Below are 18,931 nucleotides of genomic sequence, written 5' to 3'. Positions count from 1 at the left end.
AGGCAAAAGCTTCTCAGGCAATGGAGTGAGATGGTCAGACCTTTGCTTTAAGAATATGAATTTGATATGTCATGGAAGATAGGCTGGAGTAGGGAAAGACCTGAGGCAGAAACAAGACAATTAACAGTTTAGGTGGCCCATTGGATAAAATATTGGACTTGAAGACAGAAAGACCTAAATTCAGATTAAGTCTCAGATATCTACTAGCTAAAAGACTCTAAGGAAGACACTTTGCCTCAGTTTCCTCAACTGCAAAATGGGCATAAGAACAACACCCACCTTATAATTAGATTCTATGTAAATGGTAATTCTCATCTCTTTCTCCCCTATAGCAACAGATTTGGGAAGACATGATGAAGGCCTGAGCTAGGAATATGACCTATTCTGCCTCTCCCCTTTCTCCTTGCATCCAAATTCTGCATTCTTCACTCCTAGATGTCATTTTTTGCAAGTCAGCTTCCACTTCAAAGGGATCCTTCTGTATGTAGCAGAGAGCCAGACTTCTGGAAGCAGATGGTTATCAGGCACTTAACTGTCTATACAGTAAAAAAGAAAAAAGAAAGGAAACACAATAAATAAAAGAATTGTGCCACTTCAGTGCCTGGGAGATTGGATATTTGGCTCTAGCCACTCAAGGGAGAGTTTTGCATTAACACTGTAACTGTCTCCCATTAAGAAACCCAGCACATATGAGCACTTAATAAAGGCAATTTGATGATGGTAATGATGATTCACATACCACCATCACCTAATCCAACTAGCCAAAGGACACAGGGGAGATCGTAATAAAAAGGGCACTGTGGCCAAGGTCAATACTTAATAGCTATTTGTACATTTTGCTACTGAGGAAATCGAATTCCTCACTCCCCACCTCCTTGCCTAAATGGTCTTTTTGCAGCAATTTGGGAAAAGGAATGATCGCCCAGATTCACTTGGAACTAGGATTCTTCAACCAGACAACACCAATCTTCTGAGTTCTAGAGAGACCAGAATGACTGCTTAAGGAGCTGAAGATCTGAGGGGGACCCGACTCAACTCCACTGTGTGACGGTGCAAATCTCGACCACCAGCGAAGGTCAGGATGCTGAGCACCTCAACAGGAGTCTTGCCAGGCTCAGAACCTCAAGGTCCAGGAGAGGGTGGGGGTTGAGGCACCATCTAAGTCCCAGAAACGGCCCCCGCCCTCCCAGGCCAAAGAGTCCAGCGTTAAACTGGACCGCAGTGCCCCTCCACAACCTCTCCCCGCCATCCATGGTCTCAGGGAGGCGAAAAGAGGGAACTGGGGGGGAGGGGGGAGGGCGGTGCGCACGTGTGTGCCTGGTACCCGCCTGTGTGTGTGTGTGTGTGTGTGTGTGTGTGTGTGTGAAGAGGGGCGGGTTGCGTGTCCATGACGAGCTCACGCAGCAGACCCTCTACCAACCCTCCAGACGCCAGAGTGTAGCACAAGCGCAGAATTACCTGCTTCAGTCAGCCTCGGCAGTTGTCACCGTTGCTGCTGCTGCGTCCTCCTCCTTCTCTTCTTCCTCTTCCTCCTCCCTCCCCTTCCCCATCTTCCCCACCCCCATCCCTTCTCCACTCCTTGCAAACTCTGGAGCCGGAAAACCGATTCCTCTCAGTCTTGCATTCAGGGAGATGAACATGCCAGAGGAAACCTGCTCTATTTAGGAAGAATCCGAGGACTCTCCATCAGGAGAAGTCAAGGTGACCACCTTGCTACCCCTCTACCTAACACCCCCACCCTATCCCACCCCACCCCCTTGCTCCGTGTCCGTGTTGTGGTGCTTTCTGTTTATGTAATCCCACTGTCTGTCTCTTGTCACTGGGGTGAGGTTGGGAAAGGGGTCACTCACTGCATGAACATCTCTACATTTTTCTCACTTTCGTTCTGCCTTTTGTTGCCGTGCTAGGACTTAGTAGTCAGAAATAGCTGCTACTCTGCCTTTACTGTTGAATGAGGATTTGGGTCCCCCTAATCTGTGGCACTTCCCAGTCAGTGGATAAGGAGAGATGTTCTGGGGTAAGAGGCTAGGGGTTGATTAGAGAAATCTTATTTTTGCAGAATATATAGGAAAAATGGAATGACACTTTTTGCTTACATGATTTGTAGGCTATCCTATGGGACTCTGCCTCAGCCCCAGAATTCAAACAGTTGTTCATTTTCAGAATGTAAGATGTGCTTTTGAAAAATGTGTATTCCCAACAGCTCTTTAATGACTGCAGATAGTTCCATGTGCATATCCATCATTCATACTGTTTTCATTCCCCATATGCTCATGTTTATTTTTCCCACCAGTGGATGGAATTTTTTAAGAGAAAAAAAATCAGGATCTTTTGATTTTGAAAATTTTCAGGAAAATTTACAGATTAGTTGTGTCCCCACAGATGTGTGAGAAATACCTGCAATCAGAACAATAGTGTTTGACTTGGAGAGGTTTTGTTTGTTTGGGGGGAGCGGTTACCCGGTGGGGTTTTTTTGGTGGTTGGTTGTTTCTTGCATGATCTTAAATTTTCATCTTGCTGTCCTTGACCATTAAAAACCGTGTCTTTTCATTAAAGAAGACAGGGGTTAAAATGAATGAAGACCTGAAGGTTAATTTAAGCTGGCTGCCTCAGGATCATTTAGATGCCAGTTCTCCGGAGAATGTCTCAGCTGCAGTTTCCTCCCAGATTCCGGTCATAGAACCAGAGCCAGAGCTCATAGTAAACCCTTGGGACATTGTTTTGTGTACTTCAGGAACCCTCATCTCCTGCGAAAATGCCATTGTGGTCCTTATAATTTTCCATAATCCCAGCCTTCGTGCACCCATGTTTCTCCTGATAGGCAGCCTGGCACTCGCAGACCTATTGGCAGGGATTGGATTGATCATCAATTTTATTTTTGCCTACCTGCTTCAGTCAGAAGCCACCAAGCTGGTCACGATAGGACTGATTGTCGCCTCTTTCTCAGCCTCTGTCTGCAGCTTGCTGGCTATCACTGTCGATCGTTACCTCTCGCTGTATTATGCTCTGACTTACAATTCCGAAAGGACTGTCACATTTACCTATATCATGCTTATAATGCTCTGGGGAGCGTCTATCTGTCTCGGACTGCTGCCTGTCATGGGCTGGAACTGCCTCAAAGACGAATCCACTTGCAGTGTGATTAGACCTCTCACTAAGAATAATGCCGCTATCCTTTCTGTCTCCTTCCTGCTCATGTTTGCTCTCATGCTCCAGCTATACATTCAGATCTGTAAGATTGTGATGAGGCACGCCCATCAGATTGCCTTGCAGCACCATTTCCTGGCCACATCGCACTATGTGACCACTCGAAAAGGAGTCTCTACCCTGGCTATCATTTTGGGGACCTTTGCCGCTTGCTGGATGCCTTTCACCCTCTATTCTTTGATAGCAGATTATACCTATCCCTCTATATACACGTATGCCACCCTCCTTCCAGCTACCTACAATTCCATCATCAACCCTGTGATATATGCCTTCCGAAATCAAGAAATACAGAAAGCTCTCTGGCTTATTTGCTGCGGCTGCATCCCTTCCAACCTCTCCCAGAGAGCCAGGTCGCCCAGCGATGTGTGATGATACACAGCCTAAGAGAATGCTGGCCGCTTAACACTGTCTTTTCCAAACACTCTCACCGTCTAGTTGTTGGTTAGATGCTCTCATTTATTTCTGTATGTTGGATCCAGCTCAGCCACAGGAGGCACTTAACGTTTCTCAAAGAAAACCTCATTAATCTAGAGGAGTTAAGTGGCTGGAGAAAGTGGGTTTCAAAAGAATCAGTGTTTTTATTCATCTCTGTTGTAGTGTACTTTGCTCAGGATTTTTGTTTGTTTGGGGGGGAGGGGTGAAAAAGGATGGGTAGATACCATAATTTCGACTAAGCAAGTCTAAACTAATTTCTCAGTTGTCCCCTGATTTTTAAATGAACCTAGTCAGTAGGAGAAAAGAAGAAAAAAGAGAGAAATTTAAAGATCTTTTCCAGAATTTTCATTGATTCAGAAAATAAATTCTCAATTCTGTGTGTTTCTAAAGAAGAAAAAAATCTTTTAAACCAATAAGAGGTGGAAAGAGAAGTATATATCATTGTGACCTGATTTCATTACCTTAAACCCAATTATAAACTGCCAGATTATATTTTAAAACCATGGCCCATTTAAAAAAATGTTACTATTGGTAACTACCATCTACCAAGAATTAATTTTACATTGCTGTGTTATGACATCTGCATGGTTGTCATTATTAACTGAACCCTTATATCCAAATATTACCATCTAAGTATAGAGGATAAACTAGCACAGTATGTAGTCTGACAATTTTCTTCTAAAATTAACTGTGAAGCTCTTTTGGGCTTGTCGTTGATAAAAGATTGATTTAATCCAGCAATTTTAGTAGCCAGATTTTTTCCTTCCTATTGTATGAAAGGGATGATGTCAGGAAATCAACTAATGGAAATAGAAGGAAAAAATGTTTATCATATGAAGATAAGGACATTGACATGAAGGGCATTGTGGGACATACCCATGCTGATTTTCTTTTCTGTATAAATGCACTAACAGTCATTTCCAGTTTTAAAAATTTTGTTAGGATTTTGAATACTATTGACTGAATGTTTCTAGTTCATAGTTCCATGCTGCAAAAATGCATTTGAATTGTGGTCTTCTGTCTTAATGGTTGATTCAAGTTATGAGTGCACATACAAATCAGGTTGGATGCTTAATATGATTGTGAATTTCCAAACTATCATGTAACCCTTCCTGAAAGGTGAAGTGTAAGTTGTTTTCTCACTAAAAAGGACATTAAATGCAATAAAATTAGGATATTTATTTTCAAAAAGCAAGATTTTCATCAAAGTAATTTAATGGGGAAAGCAATATCAACTGTCTCATAACTTAGTGGCAGGTTCATGAGCATTATTTCCATTAATGTTGACAAATACCAAGAGAACAAATCCCCAGGCAGAGCAGTGAAATTTTGGTTTTGTCTACACCCCCAACTGCAGAACTTTGAGACAACCAATTGGCTCTGACCATCTATATGGTGGTCTGATAGGAAGAGCCAATCCTTTGAGGCTTCTGCTGTTTGCATGTCCCTGAAACTAGAGCACGCTGATCTGTTTAAATACAAGACACACTGTAAATGATTCTCACAACCATACCGTGATTGTGAAAATATTATAGAAGTAGCCAATAGAGCCAGTGCCAATGTTATTGCTTTGGTAAACCAGTATTAGTAACCTGGCTACTTGAATCAATATCTACTGTCACGGGCCAATTATGGAATCCAGTGGATAAAAAGCAACACTTCAGTGCTTTGTAATGCACATTATTATGTGACTTTAAATACTGTATACTTAGGGGTAGGGGTGGGAACTTCATCCCATGCATGGAAAATCTAAATATTTAGAAAGTTGATAATTGGATTGTGAATTTTTTTTTTATTAAGTAGCATTCATTATGAACTGAATAAGAGAACAGCAAAAGTAAGCTGGCTTCATAGTTGGCCTGGGATGACTCCTTCTGGACCAAGATTTAACAGCAATGATGTGTCATACTTTGATGGAAAACTCTATCATTTATCTGCTTACTTCAATGTCATTTCAAGGATCCTGGTTGTGTTAGAATGAATGCAGCCTCCACAGATGCATATGGCAATTCTTCATTTGCCATGACTTTAAAAACAAACAAAAAAACAACCCTTCATTCCTTAGTGGCCAACCTGATGGTTATAATCTTCTCTGAACCTAATTGGGCTGGTCCTTTGCTGACCCAAAGTTTTTTCTAGCTTAGTAAGATGTTCCAGGGCTTCTACACCCCATTAGACTACAGGGAACAGGTTATTGCCAAACCATAATGAGGTAGGATTCAGTGAAGATTACATCTCTTGCTTAAATTTGAATGTAGATAAACTGATAAAAGCATCTCATTTTTTCAGAATTCACCGAAAACATTATAAGTAATAATAGTTGTAATTTTAAAATTGTGTATACTTGAAAAAAATCACCATTTTCCATTTACCTTCCTAAATAAATGTTATCTATTTTGAGAATGTGAAGAAGCTGGTTTTGTTTACCATTTGCAAAGTAGCATCAGACAAGATATTTATTAATGTGCTTTTAAAGTCATCATTTTAGAATGAAATTGAAATGAGCACTATGTGATACCTGACCCATACCTTTCCTGTAGTCCCATCCAAGGATATCTATATGAATACTGTAACATTTTAGCATCAGTTGATTGAATGAAAACACTTTTGTACCTACAGCTTCTACCTTTATCTGTTTATTTAATTTCATGTTAACAGAAACTCAGCAGTATTCAGTAGTAGTCATATTATTTATTTGGACCAATTTTAACAATAGGAGAAAGAGGAGGAGGAGGAGGAGGAAGAAGAAGACAAGGAGGAGGAGGAGGAGGGCAAGGCAGCTAGTTTTAGTGTCCAATTCCTGCTAAGTGATTTTTCAAATCAAAAACATTAACTATGATGTTTATTTTAATTTTTTTCATGGTTTCAAAGTACTGAGTGTGTATATCTTCTGTGTGTATGAATGTTTGTGTTTCAACAGTTTACCTGATAGTTCTAACTTTCTATCACAACTAATACATCATTTTTTATAAATTATGCCTACACTGTCTCTGAAACAAGAGATCATCCTTTTCTGCTATGCTGTCCCAATTTCTAACTATCAAGTAAGAATGTTATATGTGTTTTTAACAGTAACAGTTCAAAATTCCATTGAATTCAGTTACCTTTGCCCAACCTTCATTTAATTGCCTTCTGACTGCCTATTTGCTTCTCTTTTTCTTTTGGCTCCTGTTGTTTTTTGTTTTTGTTTTTTATTATTCACTTTCACTGTTTCATCAGTACTGTGGACCAAGGAAATAAATAAAAATGGAAGCCAATTCAGTAAAATTGAAGTCTTGTAAGCAGTTCCAATAAATTATTAGTGGGAAAGGAAGAAATGATTAGCCAAAATTAATTTAAAATATAGATAGATATGTACATATGTGTATATATTTAGTTTGTATTTATCCAGTCTGCCCTTCTAAGTCCAAGAAGTGTTTTTGTTGAGGGTTTAAAGCAAATATGAAAATATGAACAATTGTATTCCAGTAGCTGGATTATCTGCTATATACAGATTAGCTGCATTACAACCTGTACTGAATTCAGTGTTTTCATATAGTTAGCCTTAAAGATTCTTTCGATTTTCCTAATGTTCAAAGTGTCAAGATTCACATAACATATTTCTTTTTTAAAAGCATTACGGTCCCTTCTAATGGAAACTGCAAAGCAGAATCAGTCAGAGCAATAGAGAGAGAGGTAGCAATAATAGAGTTAGGAAAATGTTTATGTGGGATTCCAGGTATATAAAGGATTTTGACAGACGTGTGTTCCTTTGATGTTAGGCATTAGTGACATTACAAACTCAAAATGGACTGAAACAACTTTCCAGGATCATTGGTATTTTGAGCATTTATTGAAACGTAAATACTGTGTTTGTACATGTGTGTGTGTGCATGGGTGTGTGTATGTATGCATGTGCATGTGTGTGTGTGCGTGAAGACTCCCCCTCCATCCCCAGGGCAGAAAGTTGGTTTAGGGATTCTATTAGTACAAAGCTGATTAAAGCGGAACTTTACATTCTTATTCACGGTTCCCATAGTACCTTGTGTTTCTGTAAAATGTTTTGATTAGTCATAGTCTTATCCATGGCATAAACTGAATTTAGCTGTCTAGGGCTGCTTTAAAGCCACTTTTAATTATCATATAATGATCCTGTTGGCTATCCAGACATTTCCTGAAGGCTTCACACAATTCAGCAGCACAGTTGGCAGCCTGAGTAAGCTCCACACCTCGGAGAAGTGTCAATACAGGTCAGAACTAGAGCCAGGGAGGGAAGTTTCAGCCATAGGTACTGGCACTGCTCTTGACTCTATCTTATGAGAATCATTTCATTTTTCTAAGGATTACACATTTAAATGGGAGAAAAAAGAAAAGCAATTAGTGAAAACTAGAGGCGTTCCTTTTTTTTTAAATGATGTCCTCAAGGGCAACAAATCTGAAGTACTTATCTGGAGTCTAGCCCCCAAACCTACTGTTTTTTTCTTTTTTTAAGTGGGCTTTTATTCAAAGATATTCACATTATCTACACTGGTATAGATATGAGATCGGGTTCTCCTTTCTTTTTCCAGGGAGAAAAAATACTCTTTTTTTTGGCGGTAGGGAATAAGGATGGGAACAAGATATCTTCTTCAGGCTCTCCTCTAGGAGTAGTACAGGGACAGTGCCATTTCCATTGATTGGTCTTCTGTAGTGTTCCTGGTCTTCCCTAGAAAAAAAAAAGCCTGCCCATAAATCATCACATGGAGAAAGCCACCAGGTGTCTAGAGTGTAATGGTGACCAAGTGATTTTCCAGGGGTGACTGGGTGCCCAGCCAGATATCCCAGAGAAGATTAGAAGGCAGAAAGCATGGCTTATCTTCTTTCAAAGTCAGTGGCTTCTTTTGGAGAACTGCGCTCTCCACCTTAATTTGGAGACAGAAATGCAATCTTAGATTTTCCCAGATTTCTCTTTCAGAAACCTAATAAGGAAACATGGAGTTTAAGAGACTCCTTAAAGCAGGTAGCTTGCCAGTAAACAAAATTTTGCTATATATGGGTGGATTAATAAAAATTGAGATGGTGACGCATTTTTAAAATAATATGAGAGCACTTGGGGAAAAAAAATAAAGTGGGAAAGTTCATTTTGGATTCAGGAAGACCTTCATTCAAATCGTGCCACTGACACACATGAGCTACTACTATGTGTCAGTGACTCTTGGCAATTCTCTAAGGCTTGACCTGAGTTGTCAATATGAATTGTTGAAGGGAGTTTACACACTGGGAGTTCCCCACAGATGAACTCATGAGTCTAGAGCAAAAAAACTCTCACCCTGATAAAATCTTATGTCATAGAGAAGAGTGAATATATCACTAAAATGTTTAAATTATTAAATGTAATGTTTATATTAATATATTTATATACATTTAAAATTTTAAAATACTAAAAGTATTGAATTTAAATTACTAAATGATTAGTATGGTTTCATTTAGAAGAGTTTTAAAGGTAGCACCTTTAATTCTTTGACCTTAATCTTTGATATCAAAACTCAACAAGTTGATTGGTCCAACCTTAGCCCCTAAAAATCCAACAATTTTTATGTCTGTTTGTTGTGCCTGGGCCCTCTAAAATTATTAAATTGCCAGGTCTGACTTACCAGGAGAGCAAAGACAGATTTTGAACTACCAAAAACCCTTCTACTGTTTGAAACTATCTGGCAAACAGTCTTTGAAGGAAAATTAATTATAATTTACTTGGTCAAGCCTTTAGGCTTCCTTCAGGTATAGTTTACAATCTTGTTTCCTCTTGTCAGAAAGTCGATAAACAAATATTCTGACTTGAGAAATATGATGATCATATATTGTCTACTTCCCAAGAGCAAAACATGGAGCTCAAGGGATTAAGCAACCTTGAACTGTTTCTGTTAGTATATATTTTTTACCAGACTTCTGAGTTCTACTATCTCAGATGTGGCCAAATTAGGTCCACTAAAATGGCAAGTCCTAAACTTAAACATGTATTTCTCTTGACAGGCCAGCAATTTCTTTTTCATCGAGTAAAATTTCAAAGTAGATGGTTTTAAAGAAAGAAAAATGCGATTTTTAAATTTGGAAGTAAAATGCCAATTGGCTAGAATCTCTTATTGTATTCTATTAGCCTCGATGAATGTAGAAAATGCCACATGAATGAAACATAAAACCATCTTTGACTTTATTTCAAAAGACTTTATTTTCTCCTTCCTGTCCTGAAATTCTCAACATCAACTGCATAGCAAATTCTCCCAGTCAAATTTAGTTAAAACCACATTATCTTAAAGTTTCTGAAATTTTGGAAATTGTATATGTATACATATACATATATACACATACACCCACACAGAAGGGATGGGGGGATAGGGGGAAGTGGTGGATGCAGAATCAAAAGACCTGGATTTTCTTTTCAGTTTTCTTCTTTATAAAGTGAACCTCTAAGTTTAGGATGTTCAATCATGTGTTTATTGGACAAATGCAAATATTCTTAACCAAACTCTGACTTGGCTCTTTTCTCTGGCTTTCTCCATTGGACTAGATAGTCTAAGTCAACCATTTACACTTGTTCAACACAAATCTGTTGACTTTTTTTTGCTCATCCTTGGCTTGTCCATCTAAGCCTAAGAAATTGCAAAACAAAGTTTGCCTCCATTTTGAATTATTCACATAACACCTCATGGAAGGAAGGCACACATTTGTCTAGGGATGGACTAAGCAGCCTCTAAAGGCTATTGCAACTTTGAGTTTCTAGAATTCTATTTATTTCCTTTCTTACTCACTTTCCCCAAAATAATATTCATCATAATAACTCTAATGGTAATAATTTGGGGGGCAGTTGCTCTTGAATGAGGAGGGGAGAAGAGTCTGTTTAGATGAAAGGAGACAGTGAGTGTTGTTAAAAGAGCACTGAATCTAGGTTTAAGTTCCATCAGTGACATTTATTTCCTGTGTGGTCTTAGGAAAAACTTCTCTGAGCCTCAGTTTTCTTCATCTATAAAATGGAAATAATATTTGCATTACCTGCCTTACAGTAGTGGATTATTTTTTAGGAAAGCACTATTCAAAATGTGAATTTTATTGCAAAATAAAATTCATCATGGCATTGATTAATAATGTCAAGTAACGTTTTGAGATATTAGTTGTGAAACATTTAAAAGTATCATTTTGGAGTAATAATTTCTGTAACAATGTTAATTGGTTGAAACAAACCTCTTCATAAGAGAGTTGAACCCAAATTAAGCCCATGCAATTTAAGTAACATGCTTTAAGCCTGGGGAGTCCTGATTTGTTTTACTGTTACCCTTATGCCTACCTCTTAAGTGAAATTTGTATAGGTCCAATGTTTATAACCCCATGCTTTAGTTAGTAAGCATTCACATCTTGGCAGTTTCTTTGAAAATTAATTCCTCCAGTGACTTGCAAAGAGAGAACCAGTTATATTTTCATCTAAAAGAACCCTCTAAGTGTCATAGATTCAGGTTAAGGGAGAGTTATAAAGCAGAGACACAAGGGACTTATACAGATGACTTAAAGAAAAAAAAATATGAGCAAAAAAGTGATTCAAAGTGGAGCTTAATGCCTAATTACAAGCAATATATAGCAAAAGGACCTGAACTCAGGGCAGAAGTAGGTTCTGGTTCTAATTTTGTCAATAACTAATTGGATAAACCATACTGCCTCCAGGTCTTAGTTTTCTCATCTGTGTAAAATGAGAGAAATGGAGGAGATAGTCAATCCTTAAGGTTGATTCAATGTCAGCATCGCGTATTAATTTTTCCCCCAAAACAAAGTCTTCAAAATATATTATTTTCCTAATCCTAAGAAATAAAAAGGCAGCTAACATCAGTGGACATATCCCCAGTAGTTAACTAGCATTCTTGTGTAGTGGAAAGAAAATGTCTCCCTTAGAAGCAGATTTTCCTGTGAATTAATTGTCTGAATGAGCAATCACAAGTAGGATATTTTAAGAGACAGAAATGGCCTTTAATGTAATTCTTTGAAGGGCTTGATTTTGTTGTCCTCAAAAAGATTCCATAGATGGGGGATTCTGATTTGGTTCTGAAAAAAGAGTAATCGCCTCTGGCTGGAAACCCATTAGGACAGATAGAATCAGAGACCTGGAATGGATTTTTTGGGGTCATTTGCACTAAACCTATGTCACCCAAGACATATGGTTCTCTAACAAAATATTTCTGATGAACAAGATTCCACGTGTCCTCTCAATGTCAAGAAATGTTTTTTAGACTCAGGCCAAATATCTGTTATGGCAAATCCAGTTTTTCCTTGTTCTAATCTCTCTAAAGATGGAGCATAATTGGCTAGCTTTTTCTCCACAGCAACTATTCATATATTTGAATACATTTTTCAACTATATGTCATCCTTCTCTTCTTCAGACTAAGTAATCCCAACTGCTTCAGTCTTTATTCTAATGGATTCCATTTTCATATTTTTTTTTCAGCACTTTCCAGACTTTTTACAATCTTGTGATTTCCCCTCCTTCAAATGTGGGCAGCAAAGTTAGACATAGTAACCCAGTAAATATAATATAATAGGTTCATTTCTTATATTCTACATATGATATATCATCTTGATAGATATTATATATTTATGTGTATGTATATATATACATATATATATATATGCACATACCTATAGATATTTAAGCCCTTCACTTCCATCTTCAAATCAATACTAGGTATTAGTTTCAAGGCAGAAAGGTGGTAAGGGCTAGACAATTGGGAGTAAGTGACTTGCTCAGGGTCACACAACTGGAAGCATCTAAGGTCAGATTTGAACCCAGCACCTCCCATCTCCAGGCTTGGCTCTCTATCCACTGAGACACCCAGCTGCTTTGATCTCATATGATATAATATCTGAGTCTGTACTCCAGTACAGTTGTCGGTCAGTCATCTTTCAGTCATTTCCTATTCTTTGTGACTCTACTTGAAGTTTTCTGGGCAGAGATACTGGAGAGGTTTGCCATTTCCTTCTCCAGTTTATTTTCTCTATGAGGAAAATGAAGCAAGCAGGGTTATGTGACTTGTCCAGAATCACTCAGCTAGTTAGTTTCTGAGGTCAGATTTGAGCTCAGGTCTTCTTGTCTCCAGGCTTTGTGTTCTATCCATTGCATCACCTAGTTGTCCCAGTACAGAGACCTCTCCTATTTCATTACTGCTCACAGATACCTATTGAAGGTGTAAACTCTACAACTGCCTTCAGCTATTCTTCCTTCTCTCTAAATATCACCACCTTGATCTATTGGCCCATGTCAAAGAATAGCAGACAAGAATAAGGACACCCAAGGGTGTAGGACACAACAAAGATGCTCTCATGGTGCATTGGTGTTCCTGGGGACAGGCTGGTAGGAAAACAAATGTTTTACACACACACACACACACACACACACACACACACACACACCTGGATTATTATTGTATTATCCATTTTTCAACTGGTTCTTACAGGCTTATTTATAGTTATGATGGCCATATTGCTACTCCTTAATAGAAAATTAATAAAAAAATTTAAACTTATTTCAGATTTGGGATTCTACCCATGAAATAGAAATAAATAACTCCCTCCACTTTGAAGTAGTTATGGCAATATCAGATTAATTGCTAAACTGTAATACTCCCTTTACTCCATTAGCAAATGGCTTTCATGAATTGTGGTAACTGTGACAGGATAAAACCATTTCCCACTGGCTCATCTCCAAGCTGGTCATGAGTCGTGCCATCTTGGTCCTTCAATGACAGATGAACAGTCAGTCATGGTATCTGCATCTGAACACTTTCCCATCTGATAGTAAAATCATAAAATCATAGTTTTACAGATGGAAGGCACTTCAGAGGGCAAATAGTCCAGCCTCCATGGTTTACAGCTGAGATAACTGAACTCCAGAGAGGATAAAGTACTGAGACATGGAGGCAGGAAAATCCGCATTCAAATCTTGCCTCACTCACTTGGTAAATAACCCTGTGCACGTCACTTAGTTTTTCTAAATCCGAGTTTCCTTTTTTATAAAATAGTGATTAAATGATAGCAATTTCCTTAGATAACTTGGGTCAAGTACTTTGAAAACCTTAGAAGGAGCTCTTCCACAAGGTCATATAGCTGATGGAGGCAAGCTTTGAACCCAGATCTTATGACTTCTCATGTGCCACTTGCTCTATTAGAATTTTCCTGGTATGAATTTTGAGAATCTAGAGTTATCTCCATATAATTATCATGTGTAAGTAGAGAATAATAATGGAAATAAACTAAGTATATACCTAGATAGTTTATCATCTAATGGATGTTGGTGAAGATTATCCACAGGTTACTCAGTGAGACCTTAAACTTATTCATCAGACCTTGTTGGTATGATGGAAAGAGGACCAGATTTGGTGGTCCAAATCTGTGTCTTGCCATTAAACTACCTGTGAAGTCTAAAGTAAAGGAATTTCCCCTTTTCTGAATCTCAGTTTTCTTAACTGCAAAGTGAGAAGGTTTTCTGTGGTCCCTTCCAACTCTTAACTCAGACCCTGAAGGGAATGATATTTAGTGGCTTCAAGTTCAACTTCTTCCCAAAGAAGGACAAACTACTCTTGCAATGATGCACCACAAAGTCAGCCACTTATCTCCCCAAAAAGGTGAATAAATCATGTCCAGAACCCTGAGAGAATAAAAGTACCAGTGTTGGTCAATGAATTTGTGTGCAAAGGAAAAAAATCTTTTTTTATTGTAAATGAAAGAAAATTAAATGGGAAAAGTTATAGCATAATCCCTCAATTCTAACAGCAAATGGTTTATTTGGAGAGGAACTAGTTGGGCAACATGCCACAGTAGAAAGAACCTTGGATTTAAATTACTACCCATAACTGATGAGAACTTGAAACACTGGTTACTTAGACCCTTAGTATCTATCAAATGAGAATGTTGGATCACTCAGGTCCCTCCCAACTCTAATCTATAATATTTACAAAGATAAATACAAGGTATTATGATTGAAGGGCAGAGAAAATAAGTGATCTTGTTCAGAGAAATGGGCCATGATTGGGTCAGAACTATCAGGGAAGGTTTTATGAAAAAGTTTTAAAATGAACCTTGAATGGAAAAATGACTTGGATAAGGGGAAGGATGAGGAAATGGAGGGAAATGCAAGAAAAAGAGAAAATAAAAAGGCCTAGCAACATGAATATATAGGACTTAACCAGGGTCACACAGTTAGTAAATATCTCAGGCAGTATTTGAACTTGGGTCTTACTGACTCCAAGCACAACTCTTTCACTATACCATGATTTTAAAATTAGATTGGATATTAGAAGTTCCAGGTAGTATGAAAAGACACAAACTAAGAAAATCGATGGTCAGTTTTCTGCTTCCCCTTCTGAAAAAAAAAAAAAAACACCTTTGCTACAAAGGGATATTTTTAAAAAGAAACTATTGATTTCCTAAATAGTATTGAATGGAAATAAAGCATAGAGAAACTATTTCTATTTGGCCAAATTTTTACCCATTTTTAGAAATGACAGTCTCTGTTCATATCTATATTTATATCAACTGAAAGTCTATATTCTGACAGTCTATACTCATATCAAATGAAAGATACTATTTGGTTTAATTCATTTTTAGAAAAGTTTAGATTGAAAAACTCATCTGATAAACAAATCCTGGCAGGATTTTTTGTTTTTTTGTTCTTAACTTAAACTCTCTTATAATGAAGTTTCTGGGTTTGGCTACAGACAAGCTCAGGTAAAAATGTGCTGTTTCAGTCAATATATTCCAGTCCTCTCTGTGCCTATGTATGTATGTATGTATGTTCATGTGTGCATTTACTGTATTTGCACTTTGTTTAAGGACTGTGCATAAAATCTTTTTTTAAGGACTTATAAAATTGAGGATAATGTGTATTTGTATTTCCCTGCATGAGTAAGGGATCAATAATCTTAAACTTGGAAATAAAATAATGGGAGAGTTTTCTATATAAATAATTTTTAATGGCAAACAATGTAGGAGGGAGGGAAAAAGTGATTTAATCTAGAAACATTGTCAGGTCTCCTATCAGATCATTTTTCCAAGTCAGCATGTCAAGTCAATTTAACAGGCACTTATTAAGTGATTACTCTGCTAGGAACTGTAAAGTAATTGATATACAGAGAAAATACAAAAAGAGTCCCATATCCTCAAGAAGCTTAATCCCTAACAGGGAAAGCAGCATGTAAATAACTCATAGCACATATGATATAGAGAGTAGATGGAAGGTAATATGGGAGATAAAGACACAAGCAAGTATTAAATAATCCCATAATAAGGATTTCTATTTTTTTTTAAAATCAGCATTCTTACATGAATTTAGAAAATGTACAGTTTGCTTTTGGTAATTGTACTTGTATATAACATAACTAGGGTCACCAAAAACTACCCTACAACTTTTTTCTAACTTTTAAAAAAAGTCACGTTTTTAAAACCCCAGAATATTTAAGTAACAAAATAACTCAAAAATGCAACAATAAAACATTTTTAAAAATACATAAGATCAGATTTAATTTTAGAATAAAGGAAACCATCATCAGTATCCTCTGTGTCTTTTGACTCTACTAAACAATTAACTTTAATTTATTAGGGAATGCATTTCTTTTAGAAACTTTGATTCTGATCCTCTTAACTTATAAAACAGACTAAGGATATTTATTTATTTTTCAAACTGACTCTATCCCCTAAAAGAATTTTGATGAGCCTTTTTGTGACTAATGAGTTCCCTTCAAGCACTTAAAATGCTCAGTTTACAAAAAATAAATTTTAACACAACTTTTCAAGAACATAGATCTACTGTATAAACCAACAGAGAATTGTTAGCTCTCTGTGGAGAGTTGATGTCTCAATAGAGCCCCGATGGAATTGGGAAAGGGAGATGGGGTTCACAAGCCCCCAATTTCCTATCAATTGCATGGCAGTTACTTCTTTCATCAGATTTAGAGCACAAAGCAATGTCCACCTTACATGGGATAACCTTGTCCTTCCCAACCTCAAAGGCCAGTTAACATTTTCTTTAAAGAATGGGGATAATGGACTGGCATATTGTTTGGCCATGCTTCAGAGGTCTCTCTCGGTCCGGCGGTGTTAAGCCTTCTTCCTCCCGGCTTCCCCTTCAATCAGGCTGGCCTGGAAATGACCACATGTATGTGAAGCATCATTGAATTTACTGGCTTCCCAAACCAATCCAAAGCAATGACTTGTTTCTCCTGAAGCCAAGATGGCAGACTCCCTTAGTTAAATTTCATCACTGAATGGATTTAGTTGAGTTTCGTAAACTAAAGGTAGCTCATCTCTATGGATTGGTCTCTTGAAATATATCCCCCAAGTCTTTCATAGGCTCTGTACCTTTCATCCTTCCTCTGTCAAATGGAAAAAGCTCACATCTGTAAGATGTTCATCCTTGACTATGTTCCAAAATCTGCTACTCCCTTCAGAACTGAAACTAGACTTTTCTTTCATGGCTCCTTGAGACCAATTCAGAAAAAAACAAGAGCTTAGACTAGCAGCCTTGTTTTCCTTTTCTACACTAGCTTCCTGCAAGAGTCTCTTCAAACCCCCAATGGACCATCAGTAATGGTCACAACTTCAAGTGTTTGGGATTTTTTTCCCCTTACAGTGGCAATGATTTTTATAAAAATTGGGGGAGGGCTGGATAGATTTACATTGATCTTTTAGGGTAATCTTTGCCATTCTTGTCAAGTAGATACATTTCCATGAAGCTGGTTTAGAAGTGAAAATTGTAACTCTAAGTTCAAAGCTTCTGTTTTATTGAAGGCTTGCTAGGTGAATCTAGTATAAGCCAAAAGAATCAAATTAGAATTTCTATCAACATCGCAGGTGAAGGAAAATTGGTTTGGTCTTTTTCTTAGGCCTGGGTCAACCTAGAATTCACTGCCAATAAGTAATAGACAAATTTGTGAAGTTATTTCACAGTAGAATAATTTTATCCTTGGAAATTTGTGATTTCATAGTTCCTCCTTTCACTTCTGAAATGAACTGGGAAGAGTAAGAGATAAATCTTAATGTTATCAACTGGTGCTCATTAGAGGATGAGCCTACCTTAAGTGAATTCATTGTGAGGCTTACCTATTTTAAAGTGGTTAAGCAAGCACAGCCTAATGGAGAAGCTTTTCTAACCATACCTAGTCTTAAGAATGAGATTTGTTTAATTCTTTAGTTTATTTTTCTGCATGTACCTACTATAAGAAACTGCTGTTCACAAAAACAAAAACAAAAATCAACCTTTCACTAATTTTTGTGAAGACCATTTTACACCAACTCCATTTTTAAAAGTAATTCTTATGCTTTGAACTAAAGAATAATTTGAAAGTGGGCTGAAATTCAAAAGAAAATTTTAAGATACTAAGTGATGCTATTTACCTTAGACTGAAAACTTAAAGCTATGGATAGAAAACAACTGGGTTTCTTGTAACAGACAAGATAACTAATTAATGCACTTTATTTTAATTTTTAAAAGGCACAATTAGTACTCTGTTAATAAAAATGTTTAACTTGCACTGCACTGTGGGGATCTGCTGTTGAACTGATCATGTACAGTTTTATAGTCAGTCTTGTAACTGCCTAATCATAAACTATTGAAATAGTTGTCGTTTGGGGCTTATGTAGATTTTATATGTGGTATGTGTAATGACAATAAATCTGGCTTGGTAAAACAGCTGTGAATTCCTGGGTCCTGAGTGGGCTTTGTTTTTGTTTTTTTTTTCCTTGTGGGGAACTTGATTGAATACTAGTGGTCCAGATCTTTATAACCCAGAACCTGACCCTCAGGGCTTGGACTTCAGAAATCAGATGCTTAGGGAATCTTCCCAAGCCTTCATCCATTAGAGAATTGTGAGACCCCAGTCCCTCATGCACTTAGTTTATTATTTCTTTTAGAAAAAAAAATCTTACCTTCTGTCTTAGAATTGTTATAGGTATTCGTTCCAAGGCAGAAGACTGGGAAGGGCTAAGCAATTGGGCTTAAGTAACTTGCACAGCATCACACAGTTTGAAAGTATCTGTGACCAGATTGTCCACAGAGCCACCTAGCTGCCCTTTGTGCATTTTGTTTTATATAATTTAAGCAATTTTTAAGTCCAAAATCTTAGTTGACAAACAAGGATGGGATGGGAAAAGCCAAGTGGCTAAAATCAACATAGGTAGTCAATATGGCAAGTAGCAAATAAATGATATATGAAATATATAAACATCCCCAGTCAAATTTTTTTTAAGAAAACATGAAGCAAGTTTGTGCACTGGGCATCAGGATGGTTTCCTTTTGTTTGT

At 37.4% G+C, this 18,931-nt stretch overlaps 1 protein-coding gene across 3 annotated transcripts; it reads left to right on the top strand.

Annotated features, from left to right (window-relative positions):
- The first annotated feature begins 776 nt into the window (after window positions 1-776).
- On the top strand, window positions 777-18,328 carry GPR12 (G protein-coupled receptor 12). Of its 3 annotated transcripts, none has more exons than XM_001366922.4 (3): window positions 777-1,075; window positions 1,428-1,701; window positions 2,560-18,328. In XM_001366922.4, exon 3 carries the CDS (start codon window positions 2,572-2,574, stop codon window positions 3,574-3,576), a length of 1,005 nt encoding a protein of 334 aa, XP_001366959.1. In that variant the 5' UTR covers window positions 777-1,075; window positions 1,428-1,701; window positions 2,560-2,571; the 3' UTR covers window positions 3,577-18,328. The 3 variants fall into 3 exon arrangements, with proteins under 3 accessions (XP_001366959.1, XP_056650680.1, XP_007495314.1); XM_007495252.3 differs by having other exon boundaries at window positions 779-1,075; window positions 2,557-18,328; XM_056794702.1 differs by lacking the exon at window positions 1,428-1,701.
- Window positions 18,329-18,931: the final 603 nt, after the last annotated feature.

Source organism: Monodelphis domestica, chromosome 4, assembly GCF_027887165.1.
Source record: "Monodelphis domestica isolate mMonDom1 chromosome 4, mMonDom1.pri, whole genome shotgun sequence".
Taxonomy (NCBI): domain Eukaryota; kingdom Metazoa; phylum Chordata; class Mammalia; order Didelphimorphia; family Didelphidae; genus Monodelphis; species Monodelphis domestica.
Note: the sequence above shows the minus strand (reverse complement) of the source record. Positions and strands in the feature narration are given on the sequence as shown.